Raw genomic sequence first — 12877 nt, forward strand, 5'->3', positions numbered from 1 at the left:
CTGCTACTATGATTCCTCAGAACTGGTCATTAATTATAGTAGATTTGAAAGATTGTTTTTTAACAATTCTACTACAGCCAGATGATAGAGAAAAATTTGCTTTTTCTCTACCTTCATACAGTCATATGGTTCCTGTGCAACGCTATCAATGGAAAGTGCTTCCGCAAGGTATGCTTAATAGCCCTTCTATGTGTCAGCATTTTGCTAATCCGCAGCTTTCACAATTAGGCATTCAGTTTCCACAGGTGTTGATTATCCATTACATGGATGATATTCTTTTTGCAGCAGAAATGCCTACACAGGTAGAAGATCTTTATCAAGCTGCTAGATTATTGTTACCCAAATACGGCCTAATAATAGCGGAGGATAAGGTGCAAACCCAAGATCCCTTCCTTTATCTTGGTGCAAAAATTCACAAAGCAACCATCTTTCCCCCAAAAGTATAAAGATGCTGAGATAATTTAAAAACTTTAAATGATTTCCAGAAGTTACTAGAAGATATAAATTGGTTGCGACCTGCTTTGGGAATCCCAACTTCTAGCTTATCTCATCTTTTTGGAACATTAGCCCTTGATCCCAACCTTAACAGCTATAGAGTCCTCACAAAAGAGGCAGCGGCTGACCTACAATGGATTAAAAATCATATTGAGAATTGTCAGCTCACTCGTATTCGACTTAACGTTCCTCTTCAATTATTGATTTTTCCTACTCCACATTCTCCACTGCGGTCTTATGGCAGGATGGGGGAATCACTGAATGGCTGTTTTTACCAAAAAAGGACACTAAAATTCTTACCATATATCTGAATAAAATTAGGAATATAATTTGGAGAGGCCAATCCCAACTACGTGTGCTTAATGGTGGTGATCCCTCCTCTATAATTAATTATTCCCTTATCATATCAACAAAGTGATACGGCTTACCAAACTAATATACAATGGCAAATAGCCTTGTCTGATTACGTAGGGAAAAGGACAATCACTATCCAAGGGACCAAATTTTGTCATTTCTCAAGGCTACATCATGGATTTGGCCAGAGAATTTGAGACCGGCCTTTAGCAGATGCTGACACATATTTTACACATGGAAATGGTCATGGTAGAACTTCTATACATGGTCCTATTTCTAAGGCCTGACAGACACCCTGTACATCTACCCAAAAGGCTGAATTAGCAGCCGTTATAGAATTGTCGCATCTTGTACCTGCCTCCCTCAATGTTGTGACAGATTCACAATATGTGTGTCCCACAGTCCTAAATATTGAAACCGCACATATTGTTCCACGAAATGAATTAGATCATCTGTTTTTGCATTTACAAGAATTAATACAGCATAGGCAACACCCCTTATATATCACTCATATTCACAGTCATTCTAACCTTCCTGGCCTGTTAGCCTCAGGAAATTCCATTGCTGATGACTTATTCCAAGGCACCTTACAGATGACACAACAGGAGCATATGCTTCACCATAGTAATGCTCGAGGACTTGCCCATAGACACGCTGTAACTCATGTTCAGTCAAAAGACATTGTTAGTGCCCGTCCATCTTGCGAGCCCCTCACTGTGGCTCCATACACCTCTGGAGTGAATCCTCGTGGACTACAGGCAAATGAACTTTGGCAATCTGATGTTACCCATATTCCAGCTTTTGGTAAGCTCTCTTACGTGCATGTTACTGTAGATACCTTCTCCAGATATATCTAGGCTACGTAATATGCCAGAGAAAAGGCTGTGCACGTCATTGCTCATTTTCTGGAAACCTTTGCAATTCTAGGTATCCCACAATGCATTAAAACTGATAATGGCCCTGCATATGTATCTCATAAGGTAGCCCGCTTCTTTGCAGCCCAACAAATTACTCCTCTTACTGGCATTCCCTATAACCCTCAAGGTCAAGGGATCATAGAATGCACTCATCAGGGACTTAAAATTATGTTAATTAAACAAAAAGGGGGAAAGGAGAAGGACTTAGACCTACACCATGGGAACAATCACACTGTGATTTATATACTTTAAACTTCTTGGACACACAAAGACCCCATACATGTCCTGTTGCTGAGGTACAATGGCACAAAAAAAGGACACCCCTGTTTATCAGCTGTTATATTGGAAAGATGAGAAGGGACACTGGGAAAAGGGAGAGGTTGTTGTGTGGAGCAAACGGTATGCTTGTGTCTCGACAGATCAAGGCTACCAGTGGTTATGCAGTCAGGGCTTGAAACCCAGGCATGAGCAGATCCAAGTGACCTCAGTTTACCATGACTCCACTAGTCAAAGACTTTCACAGGATGTTCATCCAGAAACTGATAATTGTGCCCAATGCACCACACCCTCTTTCGAGGCACACGAAGACCAGTAACCTCTTACTTGGGGACAAGTTAAGAGGTTGACACATGATGCTGAAAAAATATTGATGCCAGACTTGCAGCTCACAAACTCCTGCTCACCTTTTCCTTGCGATGCTCGCGTTTATAACTACTACAGTAAGCAGTGATAACTATACTTCCTGGGCTTATATCCCTCATCCACCTCTCAGGATATGACTCAATTGGTATGACTCCCCCATGCCACTGTATACAAATGACACCGAATGGACACCTGGGCCATTTGACAGCAGAAGACCACATAGGCCAAATGAAGAAGGTACTGTTATGGATGATTATACTATAGGGATTGAAGGTCCTCCTATATGTTTTGGATATGGGAAACAGCCTCAAAAGTCAGCCTCAAGCATGGCTATCTATTACTAAAAATGGGACCCAGCACAAACATATTTTTGTACTATCAGCCCATTCTCTGACTGGGTCCAATTTTACAATTAATGACACTCCTCCAGTGTTTCCGTCTCGTGCTACTTGTACATTGTCAGAATGGGATGGATGGGTGACTTGGGAAGCATGTAGAGGGGACATAGGGCGAGTTCCTTTAAATACTTCCTATGGAAGCATCATTGATTGGAGCCTTATGGGCTCAGCTCGCATTAAAAATTCATTACAAAATCTACAATGGTGCGTTCATAATCATACTATCCGCACCACTCCTAATGGCTCAATTGTTTGGCACAGTGGGGGATTTTCTGCGCCCAGTCCTCATTTACAACCAGGACCCTTACAAAAGCATCTATGGAAATTAACTGCTGCCCCCCACCCTTTCCATACCTGGAAGGGCACATAGTATAAAAACAGCTCCAGGAACATTTCTACTTTATCTTTCACGGTCAATAGTACCTGGTACATACGGGCTTGTGTCCGTTTGCCATGCGTACTATTAAAGGGACAGAGAGTTTGGATTGATTCTGAGGCCCTTACGATCTGTGTTAACTGCTCATTATACATATATATGTCATTTTAACAATCCTATACCCTTTACTCTGTCACCCGAAAGCTTATATTTACTTAGAGCACGCCCTGGCCTGTGGCTGCCGGTTCGCATGTCTCGACCATACATTCTTCAGAAATGTATCTGATGGACCATGCCCTACGGTGAGTTCTTCACCGATCCCCACGGTTTGCTGGAATGCTTGTTGCAGCTCTCATAGGCACTATTGCTGTGACTGCGGCCGCAGCTACTGCGGCTGTCTCTTTGCACCAATCTGTGCAGACAGTACAATTTGTGCAACAATGGCATGAGAAATCGCTCCAACATTGGAAGACACAACGGGATCTTGACAGTCGACTGTGCAGTGAGATTGCAGGCCTACAACAGGCTGTGTGATGCTGCTGGGAGATCAATTACTGAGCTACAAAGACAAATATCATTACAATGTGATTGGAACACTACATCAATATGTGTAACCCTGTTACCACTTTATAACACTAAATTTCCATGAAATGATGTTAGAGACACTTGCTCGGACAATCTAAAGTCTCTATGGACATTCAACATATGCAAGCACAGATATATGAGACCTTCAAAACCAATCTGGACATGTTATACGGTTCTAAGGTCTTAGAATGTATATGAGAGGGATTAGGAAAATTAAACCCTGTAGAGCATGTTAAGATTTTAGCTTCTCTACTGCTATTCTGTTTATATTAATATGCGGTGTATTTGTCTTTGCATGTACAGTCTGGTGCCAGAGACGAGGAGCCTGTCAACGTATTGAGTGACAATTTGGGTTATGCAATGTGCTCCTACAGTCCAGTGAATACAAAAAGAAAGGGGGAGATGCTGGAGAACAACAGGCCGGAGGCACCTTAAGAATGTCCTGAAGGAAAGGGACAGAGCAGCAAGAAACTGAAAGCAGTTTCGTTCCCAGGACAAAAGTCCGCTGGGACTGCTCCTTCTCTCCAGAAGGACATCATCCGGGCGCCACCCTGGGGATAAGAATGTTTTGTCTGGTGCCAGATGAACTCATGACCCAGTATGGAAAACACTGCAGGTATGTGACCTGTCAAGATGCCAAATATTATGTTGTATGTGCTTGCTGTTGTCAACAATTTGCAAAAATCAAAGAGGCTTGAGCCAGGGGACCAAGGCTTTGGCTCCTGGAGAGTCTTAGCCCCCTGCTTTGCAATCCCCTCATCACCAAACCTCTAGGACCTGTCTCTCTACATATTCCATACTCTCATTTTTTTGTGTTTATTTATTACCAATATATGTGTGTGACATTTCGTGTCTTCTTTTCCAAAGTGTTCTCTAATATTTCTGATTATCTTTTTTTTCTTAGTATTTGAGTGTAGCTTACACACACTGTTCCATTCCTTTCAGGTTTACAACATAGTGACTCGTCATATAATCCAATAATTGCACTCTTGGGTATTTACCCCCCTAAAAGTGAAAACACCAATTCCTTTATTTTTTAAGGTTTGTTTATTTTTATTGAGAGACGGAGAGAGAGTACACAAGCAGGGGAGGGGCAGAGAGAGGAAAAGGGAGGGAGAGAGAGAGAATCCCTAGCGGACTCAGTACTGTCAGCCCAGCGCCTGATGTGGGGTCCACTCACAAACTGTGAGTGTACATGTCCACACTATGGAGCATTGTATAGACATTGAGTTGCTATTTCCACATCAGATATGATTTTCGTTTCACTGAGTTTTGAAACGTTTAGAAATAGAAGTCCCAGGAAGTGTTTCTACTTTTCGGTTTTCCCTGTATCACCATCACGGGACTGGAGGAGGTGCACAGGGACACAGACACCTCAGCAATGGCACGGGCTCCTGAGCTCTCCTCTCCTGCAATCCCGCCTCACCCCTGAGCCTGACTCCTGTGGAGTCCAGGGCTGCTCAGAAACTTTTTCCTTTCACCACTGGCGCCCAGGCTTCTGCTCAGACATATCTACCTGACTTACAGTCCAGACCCCACTCAGGCTTCTCAGTGAGAATCCACCCAAGAGCAGAGCAGTGGAGGATGTCCCCTTACCTTCCACCCCAGGGGCGCCACAGGATTAAGGAGAGAAGACCCAGTTGCTTTTCTCCTCCTCAGCCAGGCCCTCCTTAGGGTCTCCTTCAGGTCCAGCAGCTGGACAAGGGCCCAGACACCAGGGGGCGCCCTCATCCCAGATGATGTTCAGTGGGTTAGGTTGTTTCAAAAGCCACAGGGATACAACCTGTGTCCCTCCCAATCCCCCCACCCCTCCAGACAAATGGGTAAGAAAGATGTGTGGTATATACACACACACTAGAATATTATGCAGCCACAAAAAGGATGAGATCTTGCCACTTGTGACAATATGGATGGACAAACAGGGCAGTGTGTCTGCTAAGTGAACGAAATCAGACTGGCAAAGACAAGTACCACGTGATCTCACTCATATATGGAACATACAAAACAAAGCAAATGAATAAACAGACAAGCAAACAGCAGAATCAGACCTATAAATACAGAGAACTCACGGATGACTGCCAGAGGGAAGGAGGTTGGGGGGATGGGCACAGTGGGTGAGGGGAGTGGGAGATACAGGCTCCAGGTATGGAAGGAACAGGTCTTAGGAATAAAAGGCACAGCACAGGGAATATCATCAGTGATAGTGTAACATCACTTTCTGGTGACAGATGGCACGTTTATTCATTCTTGACAGAAAGAGAGACAGAGTGCAAGCAGGGGTAGGGCAGAGAGACAGGGAAACACAGAATCTTAAGCAGGCTCCAGACTCTGAGCTGTTAGCACAGAGGCCCACACGAGGCTTGAACTCACGGACCATGAGATCTTGACCTGAGCCGAAGCCAGATGCTTAACCAACTGAGCCACCCAGGTGCCCCAAATCAAATGATTTTGATAATTCAATTCCACTCTAATCAATGCTGGAACACCTACATTACTTAGTGAAACAACACACAACACGTTACTTAAAAACAATCATGTATTAGTACAAGATCCGTTCCATGTGCAGATGGGCCTATGGATTTGATGTAACAGAGAAAGACACAGTCAATGATACTGTTTCAGGTTCCAGTTTGCAAAGACCTCAGAGAAAGTACACATTGTGTAGTTTTAATATAGTATCAAACATGAATTCCCATAATTATCTGAAAAGGTTACGACACATACTATTCTCCTATATTTGGTCAAGGACATACATTTTTTCATATACTTCAGCCAAAACAGCACAAGAGATGCAGAAGCAAATCTGAACATCCAGTGGTCTTCTAAGGAGACAGACAAGAAAGAGACTTGCAAAAATGTGAAATGCAAGAAAACCACTATTCCCACTGCCCCCTTTTATTAGGGAACATTGTTACTTTCCATACAAACAATATTTCTGTTTTCGTATGATTGTAAATGAATTAATAAATATTTGAACCTGTTTTATTCCTGCTGTGGTAAATAAGGATCGATAGAATCCACAGGCACACAATTATCCCTGGGAGCCTCACTAATTTGTAAGACTGTAGAGATATCCTGAGAACAAAATGCTGGAGAATCAGTGACTCACACAGCTCCTGGTCCACAGCTCAGGGACACAGTGGGACAAAGAGCGTTCTGTGCAGTAGGTGAGGCGTCCAGGCCAAGTCCCAGGTCCCCAGGCCCGCCTCTCAGGGACTCTGGCCCCAGGGCGGCGTCGGGAGCTGGGAAGCCCAGTGTTGGGGAGTCCCCAGCTGCCCTGGTTTCACTTCTCCCTGTCACAACCTGTGTCAGGTCCTTCTGCCTGGATACTGATGACGCGGCCTCGGTTCACACAACTATTAGTGTCCAGTTTCCGGAGGAGCCAATCAGCGGCACCGCGGTTCCGGGGTAAAAAGTTTCAGCACCCGCTTCATGAGGCTGACATTTCTCCCCAGACCCTGAGGATGCGGGTCGTGATGCCACCAACTCTGCTCCTGCTGCTGTCGGGGGCCCTGGCCGTGACCCAGACCTGGGCGGGTGAGTGCGGGGTCGGGAGGAAAGGGACTCTGCGGGGCAGGAGCGAGGAGACCGCCCGGGGGGACGCGGAACCCCCGGGGAGGCGACTGTCCACCGCCCGGACCCAGACCTCCACCCGGGCCTCGCCCCGGGCTCCCCTCCCCCACCCCACCCGCCTCCTGCCCCGACCCGGCCTGCCCTCCCCCGACCCTCCCGGACTCTGCCCTGCTCTCCCCAACTCGGGTCCCCCTCGCCCTGCCTTCCCGTCCCCCTCCCCCTGGGACCCGGGCCCCCCCGCGGGGGTCTCAGCCCTTCCGCGCCCGCAGGCTCCCACTCTCTGAGGTATTTCTACACCGCGATGTCCCGGCCCGGCCTCGGGGAGCCCCGCTTCATCGCCGTGGGCTACGTGGACGACACGCAGTTCGTGCGGTTCGACAGCGACGCCCCGAATCCGAGGATGGAGCCGCGGGCCCCGTGGGTGGAGCAAGAGGGGCCGGAGTATTGGGACCGGGAGACGCGGAACGAGAAGAACAACGCACGGAATTCCCGAGTGAACCTGAACACGATGCTCCGCTACTACAACCAGAGCGAGTCCGGTGAGCGACACGGGCCGGGTCCAGGTCACGACCCCCATCCCCAAGGACGCGCCGGGTTCGCCCCGAGTATCCGGGTCGGAGCGCTGCCCCGACGCCGCGTGATCCCCGTCCCAGGACCCTGGAAGAGCCCGAGGGAGGTTTTAGGCGGGTTTACTTTCGGTTTCACCTTAATCACTGCTGCTCTGGGGGCGGGGTGGGGATAGGGTCGCACAACATCCAGTGGATGTATGGCTGTGACTTGGGGCCTGACAGACGCCTCCTCCGCGGGTACACTCAGTGGGCCTACGATGGCGCGGATTACATCGCCTTGAACGAGGACGTGCGCTCCTGGACCGTGGCGGACACCGCGGCGCACATCACCCGGCACAAGTGGGAGGTGGCCGGTGCAGCGAAGGACTGGAAGAACTACCTGGAGGGCACGTGCGTGGAGTGGCTCTTCAAGTACCTGGACAACGGGAAGGAGACGCTGCTGCGCGCAGGTACCGGGACTGCGGGGCCTCCTCGATCTCCCCTCCACTGGGGCTGGCTGCCCACGAGGAAGGGAAAATGGACTCAGTGTCAGGATAGCGCCCCTCCCACGGGTGGGAAGAGGGACATCCGCCTCGGAGTTCATATTCCTACTAGAGACTGACTCACCTTGAGGGTGCTTTTCTTTATAAAAGACAGACAGGAATCCAGTCTCTCCCTGGGGTGCAGGTTGAGACATCCCAGAAATAACCCATCAGCAGTTCCCTCTGACCCTGGCAGCCACCTTATGAACCCTGACCTTCCCTCTCAAGGCCTTTTTCTCCCTGAGAACATGTTTGGAGATCTGAGTCTGGGTATTCTGAGTCATTCACCCTCCACCACACTCAGGACCACAGTGTGTTCCCCCCTTAGACCAGCAGCTTCCTACCTGGGCTTCTCTCCCTGATTCCAGAACTTAACAAGGATCAGGAGATCCCAAAGGCTAGACTGCTGTCTGGGTTTTGTGCTTCTTCCATCCAGACCAGTGTTCCTGTCCACCTCAGGATGGTCACGTGGATGCAGTTTCAGTGACCCATAAAGGTAAGCCACAGTGTGGATTCTCTGTTTCTTCTTCTTCAGAATCTCCCAACACACGCGTGACCCGCCACCCCATCTCTGACCGTGAGGTGACCCTGAGGTGCTGGGCCCTGGGCTTCTACCCTGCGGAGATCACCCTGACCTGGCAGCGTGATGGGCAGGACCACACCCAGGACGCAGAGCTTGTGGAGACCAGGCCTGCAGGAGATGGGACCTTCCAGAAGTGGGCAGCTGTGGTGGTGCCTTCTGGAGAGGAGCAGAGATACATGTGCCATGTGCAGCATGAGGGGCTGCCCAAACCCATCACCCTGAGATGGGGTAAGGAGGGTTTGGGGTAGAGCCCCGTGTCAGGGAACGCAGGGCCCTTCTGGAGAATTTCACAGAGTCATGACTGAAGCTGGATGTCTCTGCCCCTCACCTTCCTTCATTTTCCAGAGCCATCCTCTCAGCCCCCCATCCCCATCCTGGGCATCATTGTTGCTGTGGTTGTCCTTGTGGTCATTGTGGTGGTTGGAGCTGTGATCTGGAGGAAGAAGTTCTCAGGTAGGAACAGAGTGGGGGGATCTGAGTTCTCTTGTCCCGCTGGGGGGTTTCCTAGGTAGCACATTGTCCTGCCTGGTTCCTGGGCAGTTCCATCCACACACATGGACCTGCCCACTCTGGAACCGTTACTAACAATCACTCTGTAGCAAAGCACTTGTGAAAATGAAGAACAGATTTTCACTTGGTGATTCTGGTGATGGGGACCTGATTCCCAGCAGTGACAGGACAGAGGAAGGTCCCTGCTGAGGCCAGATCTCCAGCAAGTCAGGTGGTCCTGTGACCCCACACCTCTTTCTTCATGTGTCCCTGTGTCCCAATCCTGTCCTATGTGTTCAGTCAGAACTCTGGAAACTTCATTTTGTAGTAGGACTAGGAGGTTGCTCTAGGATCTCATGGCCCAGCTGTCCCAGGTGTCTAACATGCTATTTTCTTCCACAGGAGGAAAAGGACCAAGCTACTTTCATGCTGCACATAAATACGGAGGAAGTGATCCCTGAAACCTGGGATAGTGTAGACAGGACCCCAATGGGGAGCTCACTCTCCCCACCCCCCCATAGCTGCTCCTTTAGTCTCAACTCCTGTGGCTCTGATCACATCCTGTTTGTTCTGCCCCAGGCGATGACAGCACTCAGGGCTCTGATTCATCTCTAATGGCTCCTAAAGGTAAGACTATGCAGGGTGAAGTGGGGAGGAGTGGTGGCACTAGGGACACTTTGAGCAGACGGGGGGGGGGGGGGGGGGGGGGGGGGGGGGGGGGGGGGGCTGTTGAGTGTGTGGCACTTATGTGACTGACCTAAAATGTGTTCATGATGATTTTTTTTTTTTTCACAGTGTGAGACCTGCTGCCTGTGGTGCACTGAGCGATGCAGGATCTGTTCACACCCCCGCTCAGTGACATCGAGATCCCCTGAATTCCTGCAGATGGTGTCAGAATGTGTCTGCGTTACTATTAGCATATCGTGAGGACTCAGGAGACTGGCCCCCATGCCCACCATGACCCCTCCCATACTGATTCATGTTCTGTCTCCATTCCTGTCTTTACATCATGTTGGACTGAGTACTGACACCCTACTTCCCTACTGAAAATGAGAATCCTGATAGGAATTTATGTTTTGTAATTCTTGGTACGTGGGCATGATGAGGTAATAAAAGAGAGGATTTGTATGGTTGGAAGAGAAAATAAATGAAAGCACTGAGAACCTTCCAGAACCCGCTGTTTCCTGTACTGTGTCTGTTGCACGTGCGGACAAGAGAGGGCTGGAGGAGCCGAGCATGGACAGGGCCTGTGTCCAGTCGGTGCTCAGTGCGTAATTAGTGTGACGTGCTCCCTCCTCAGCTGGGTCATGTCTCTGCTCCTTGTCCTCGTCCCTTCTGTGGAACCTTATCTCACCAGGACCTGAGATCATAGGGGCTTGGATGTCACCTGTCACCAGGAGCTTGTGCAGCAAGAGCTTCCTGTGTCTGGGTCAGCCTAGGCTCCCTCCTGGGTCGTGACCTCAGCCCCCTGTTTCGGGTGGTTTTTTCCCCCTTGTTTCTGTGGAGCATCAGGCCTGTTCTGCTCTTGTGTCCGAGTTCCTGTCTCATTCTCCCCGGATGACCCCGGTGGCTGTAGCACCAAGAGTCCTTTGGACTGTTGTTCCCACAGGTGGACCCTGCACACAGGAGTCCCTGGGGTTTGGAGAGATGGATTTTCAGATTCAACCATCTCCTCCCTCTAGAGTTGTCTTCTGGATTATTCTTTACATCCTGAGGTAGACAGAGAGGAATCTGAGAGTTTCTTATCCTTTTTCAACTTCCGTTAGTTTCTACCTTCCTTGCCTTTCTGCCCTCTCTTCCTGCCCTTAGTTCCAGTGATGCTGGTGCTGGTTCACATCCAAGTTCTTGGATGTATAAAGCAGGGTCTAATGTAGATTTCTATTTGGTTGGAGAAAGGGCCCCATAAAGCCTAAGTACAGTGATTCTGAAGATAGGACTGTAACTGTGTGGGAGGGGGGAGCTGAGCAGAGAGAGGGAGGGGGGAGCAGCCCTGGGGGAAAGTAGAGGTGGCACTGATGGTGAGGTGGGGGCACTTTGTGCGGGAGCTGCCACGAACCGGCTGTGCCTGAGGCTCATCCAGAAGACAGAGGTCCTCTCCGCTGACCAATCGTTCCACTGATAATGTCACGTGCCACGTGCAGGACCCGCTGTTTTTTCATCTAGGACACCTCAGTAAGTAAGAAGAGGCAAACGTGCTGGTCTTGTGGAGAATATGTCCTAGGGGTGAGGGACAGACTCTACTTGACCTTGGAATAATGTGGGGACTGAGGGCAATGACCCCTTTGAGCAGTCAGAAATCCAAATATAACTTTTGACTCCCCTGAAACTTAAATACTACCAACATAACGTATTGTTGATAAGAAGCCTTACTGAAAACAGGAACAGTCATTTAACACATGGTTTGTACGTTACATGGATATGTAACATGTATTCTTATAATAAATTAAGCTGGAGAAAATAGTAAGAAACCATAAGAGAAACTGCATTGACAGCACTTATTGTAAATAAGTCCACATAACGGTGGATGTGCCCAGTTCAAACCAGTGTAATTCAGAGTCAAGTGTATATTGTATAAATGTGGTAAATAAGGAAAGTGTTTACACTGGAAATTGGTTGGGGCACCTGGGTGGCTCAGTCGGTTAAGCGTCTGACTTTGGCTCAGGTCATGATCTCATGGTTCGTGGGTTCGAGCCCCACATGGGGCTCTGTGCTGACAGCTCAGAGCCTGGAGGCTGTTTCAGATTCTGTGTCTCCCTCTCTCTCTGCCCCTCCCCCACTTGTGCTCTGTCTCCCTTGTCTCAAATATAAATAAACATCAAAAAAATAAAAAATACAAAAATAAATTGGAATTGGTAGGTGCTTTGAAGAAGGTGATCCAGAGAGTTACCTGTGCGGGGACAGGGAAGATGGCTACTTTTCTACGGTGGTAAGTGTGAGCCTCACTGGGAAGGTGACCTCTGAGAGATGTGCAGGACACAAGGAATTGTTGAAGAGCATGTCTCAGGGAGTTTTTTCAAGCAGGGGAACCTCCAGGCACACGCACTAGGGCACGAGTGTGTCCTTGTTCAAGGAAGGATGAGAGGCCACTGTGGCTGGAGCAGAGAGCATGTAAATGTGGTCAGATATCTAGGCCTTAGGATTAGAAGGCTTTTGGGTTTTCTCTGAGTAACATGTGGAGTCACCGGATGGTTTAGATCAGATGGTCCACGTAGTACTACTTGTCTTAGCAGCATCTGTTTGCTGCCGCGCAGAATCGAGAGGTGAACGGCGGGAGACCAGTAGGGAAAGTGTAGGAAGCCAATGCCGTTTCCACGAGGGGAGAATGTTGGATTTATTTTGGGTTTTAGGAGAGAAAATAACAGGAAGTGACTGTAC

General features: G+C 48.7%; 3 protein-coding genes and 1 long non-coding RNA gene across 6 annotated transcripts in view; 2 read left to right on the forward strand and 2 right to left on the reverse strand.

Moving 5' to 3' along the window:
- LOC131515350 (uncharacterized) overlaps nucleotides 1–9748 on the reverse strand; it is a 110275-nt gene extending 100527 nt beyond the window's left edge. Inside the window, exon 1 of the long non-coding RNA XR_009263586.1 lies at nucleotides 9621–9748. This is a non-coding gene — a long non-coding RNA (uncharacterized LOC131515350). The remainder of the gene's footprint in view (nucleotides 1–9620) is intronic.
- Nucleotides 1–10675, forward strand: part of LOC131515329 (class I histocompatibility antigen, Gogo-B*0101 alpha chain-like) — a 113492-nt gene extending 102817 nt beyond the window's left edge. For both annotated transcript variants that reach the window (XM_058736102.1, XM_058736099.1), the window contains exon 8: nucleotides 10298–10675. In XM_058736102.1, coding sequence (XP_058592085.1) covers nucleotides 10298–10302 — 5 coding nt within the window. In that variant the 3' untranslated portion in view covers nucleotides 10303–10675. The remainder of the gene's footprint in view (nucleotides 1–10297) is intronic.
- LOC131515327 (class I histocompatibility antigen, Gogo-B*0101 alpha chain-like) overlaps nucleotides 1–12877 on the reverse strand; it is a 554762-nt gene that overhangs the window by 487326 nt on the left and 54559 nt on the right. The gene's annotated exons all lie outside the window — the stretch shown is intronic.
- On the forward strand, nucleotides 7152–10675 carry LOC131515326 (class I histocompatibility antigen, Gogo-B*0103 alpha chain-like). Of its 2 annotated transcripts, XM_058736087.1 has the most exons (8): nucleotides 7152–7304; nucleotides 7610–7879; nucleotides 8083–8358; nucleotides 8966–9241; nucleotides 9359–9466; nucleotides 9905–9941; nucleotides 10082–10129; nucleotides 10298–10675. In XM_058736087.1, the coding sequence occupies exons 1-7, from the start codon at nucleotides 7232–7234 to the stop codon at nucleotides 10086–10088; spliced, it is 1047 nt and encodes a 348-aa protein (XP_058592070.1). In that variant the 5' UTR covers nucleotides 7152–7231; the 3' UTR covers nucleotides 10089–10129; nucleotides 10298–10675. The 2 variants fall into 2 exon arrangements, with proteins under 2 accessions (XP_058592070.1, XP_058592069.1); XM_058736086.1 differs by lacking the exons at nucleotides 10082–10129; nucleotides 10298–10675 and having other exon boundaries at nucleotides 9905–10050.

The sequence above is a fragment of the Neofelis nebulosa genome, chromosome 6, assembly GCF_028018385.1.
Source record: "Neofelis nebulosa isolate mNeoNeb1 chromosome 6, mNeoNeb1.pri, whole genome shotgun sequence".
Taxonomy (NCBI): domain Eukaryota; kingdom Metazoa; phylum Chordata; class Mammalia; order Carnivora; family Felidae; genus Neofelis; species Neofelis nebulosa.

Coding starts and splice junctions, on each gene's coding strand:
- LOC131515326 (XM_058736086.1), top strand. CDS start 7,232: ATGCGGGTCGTGATGCCACCAACTCTGCTCCTGCTGCTGTCGGGGGCC. Junction 9,242..9,358: donor ACCCATCACCCTGAGATGGG/GTAAGGAGGGTT, acceptor TTCATTTTCCAG/AGCCATCCTCTCAGCCCCCC. Junction 9,467..9,904: donor CTGGAGGAAGAAGTTCTCAG/GTAGGAACAGAG, acceptor TTTCTTCCACAG/GAGGAAAAGGACCAAGCTAC.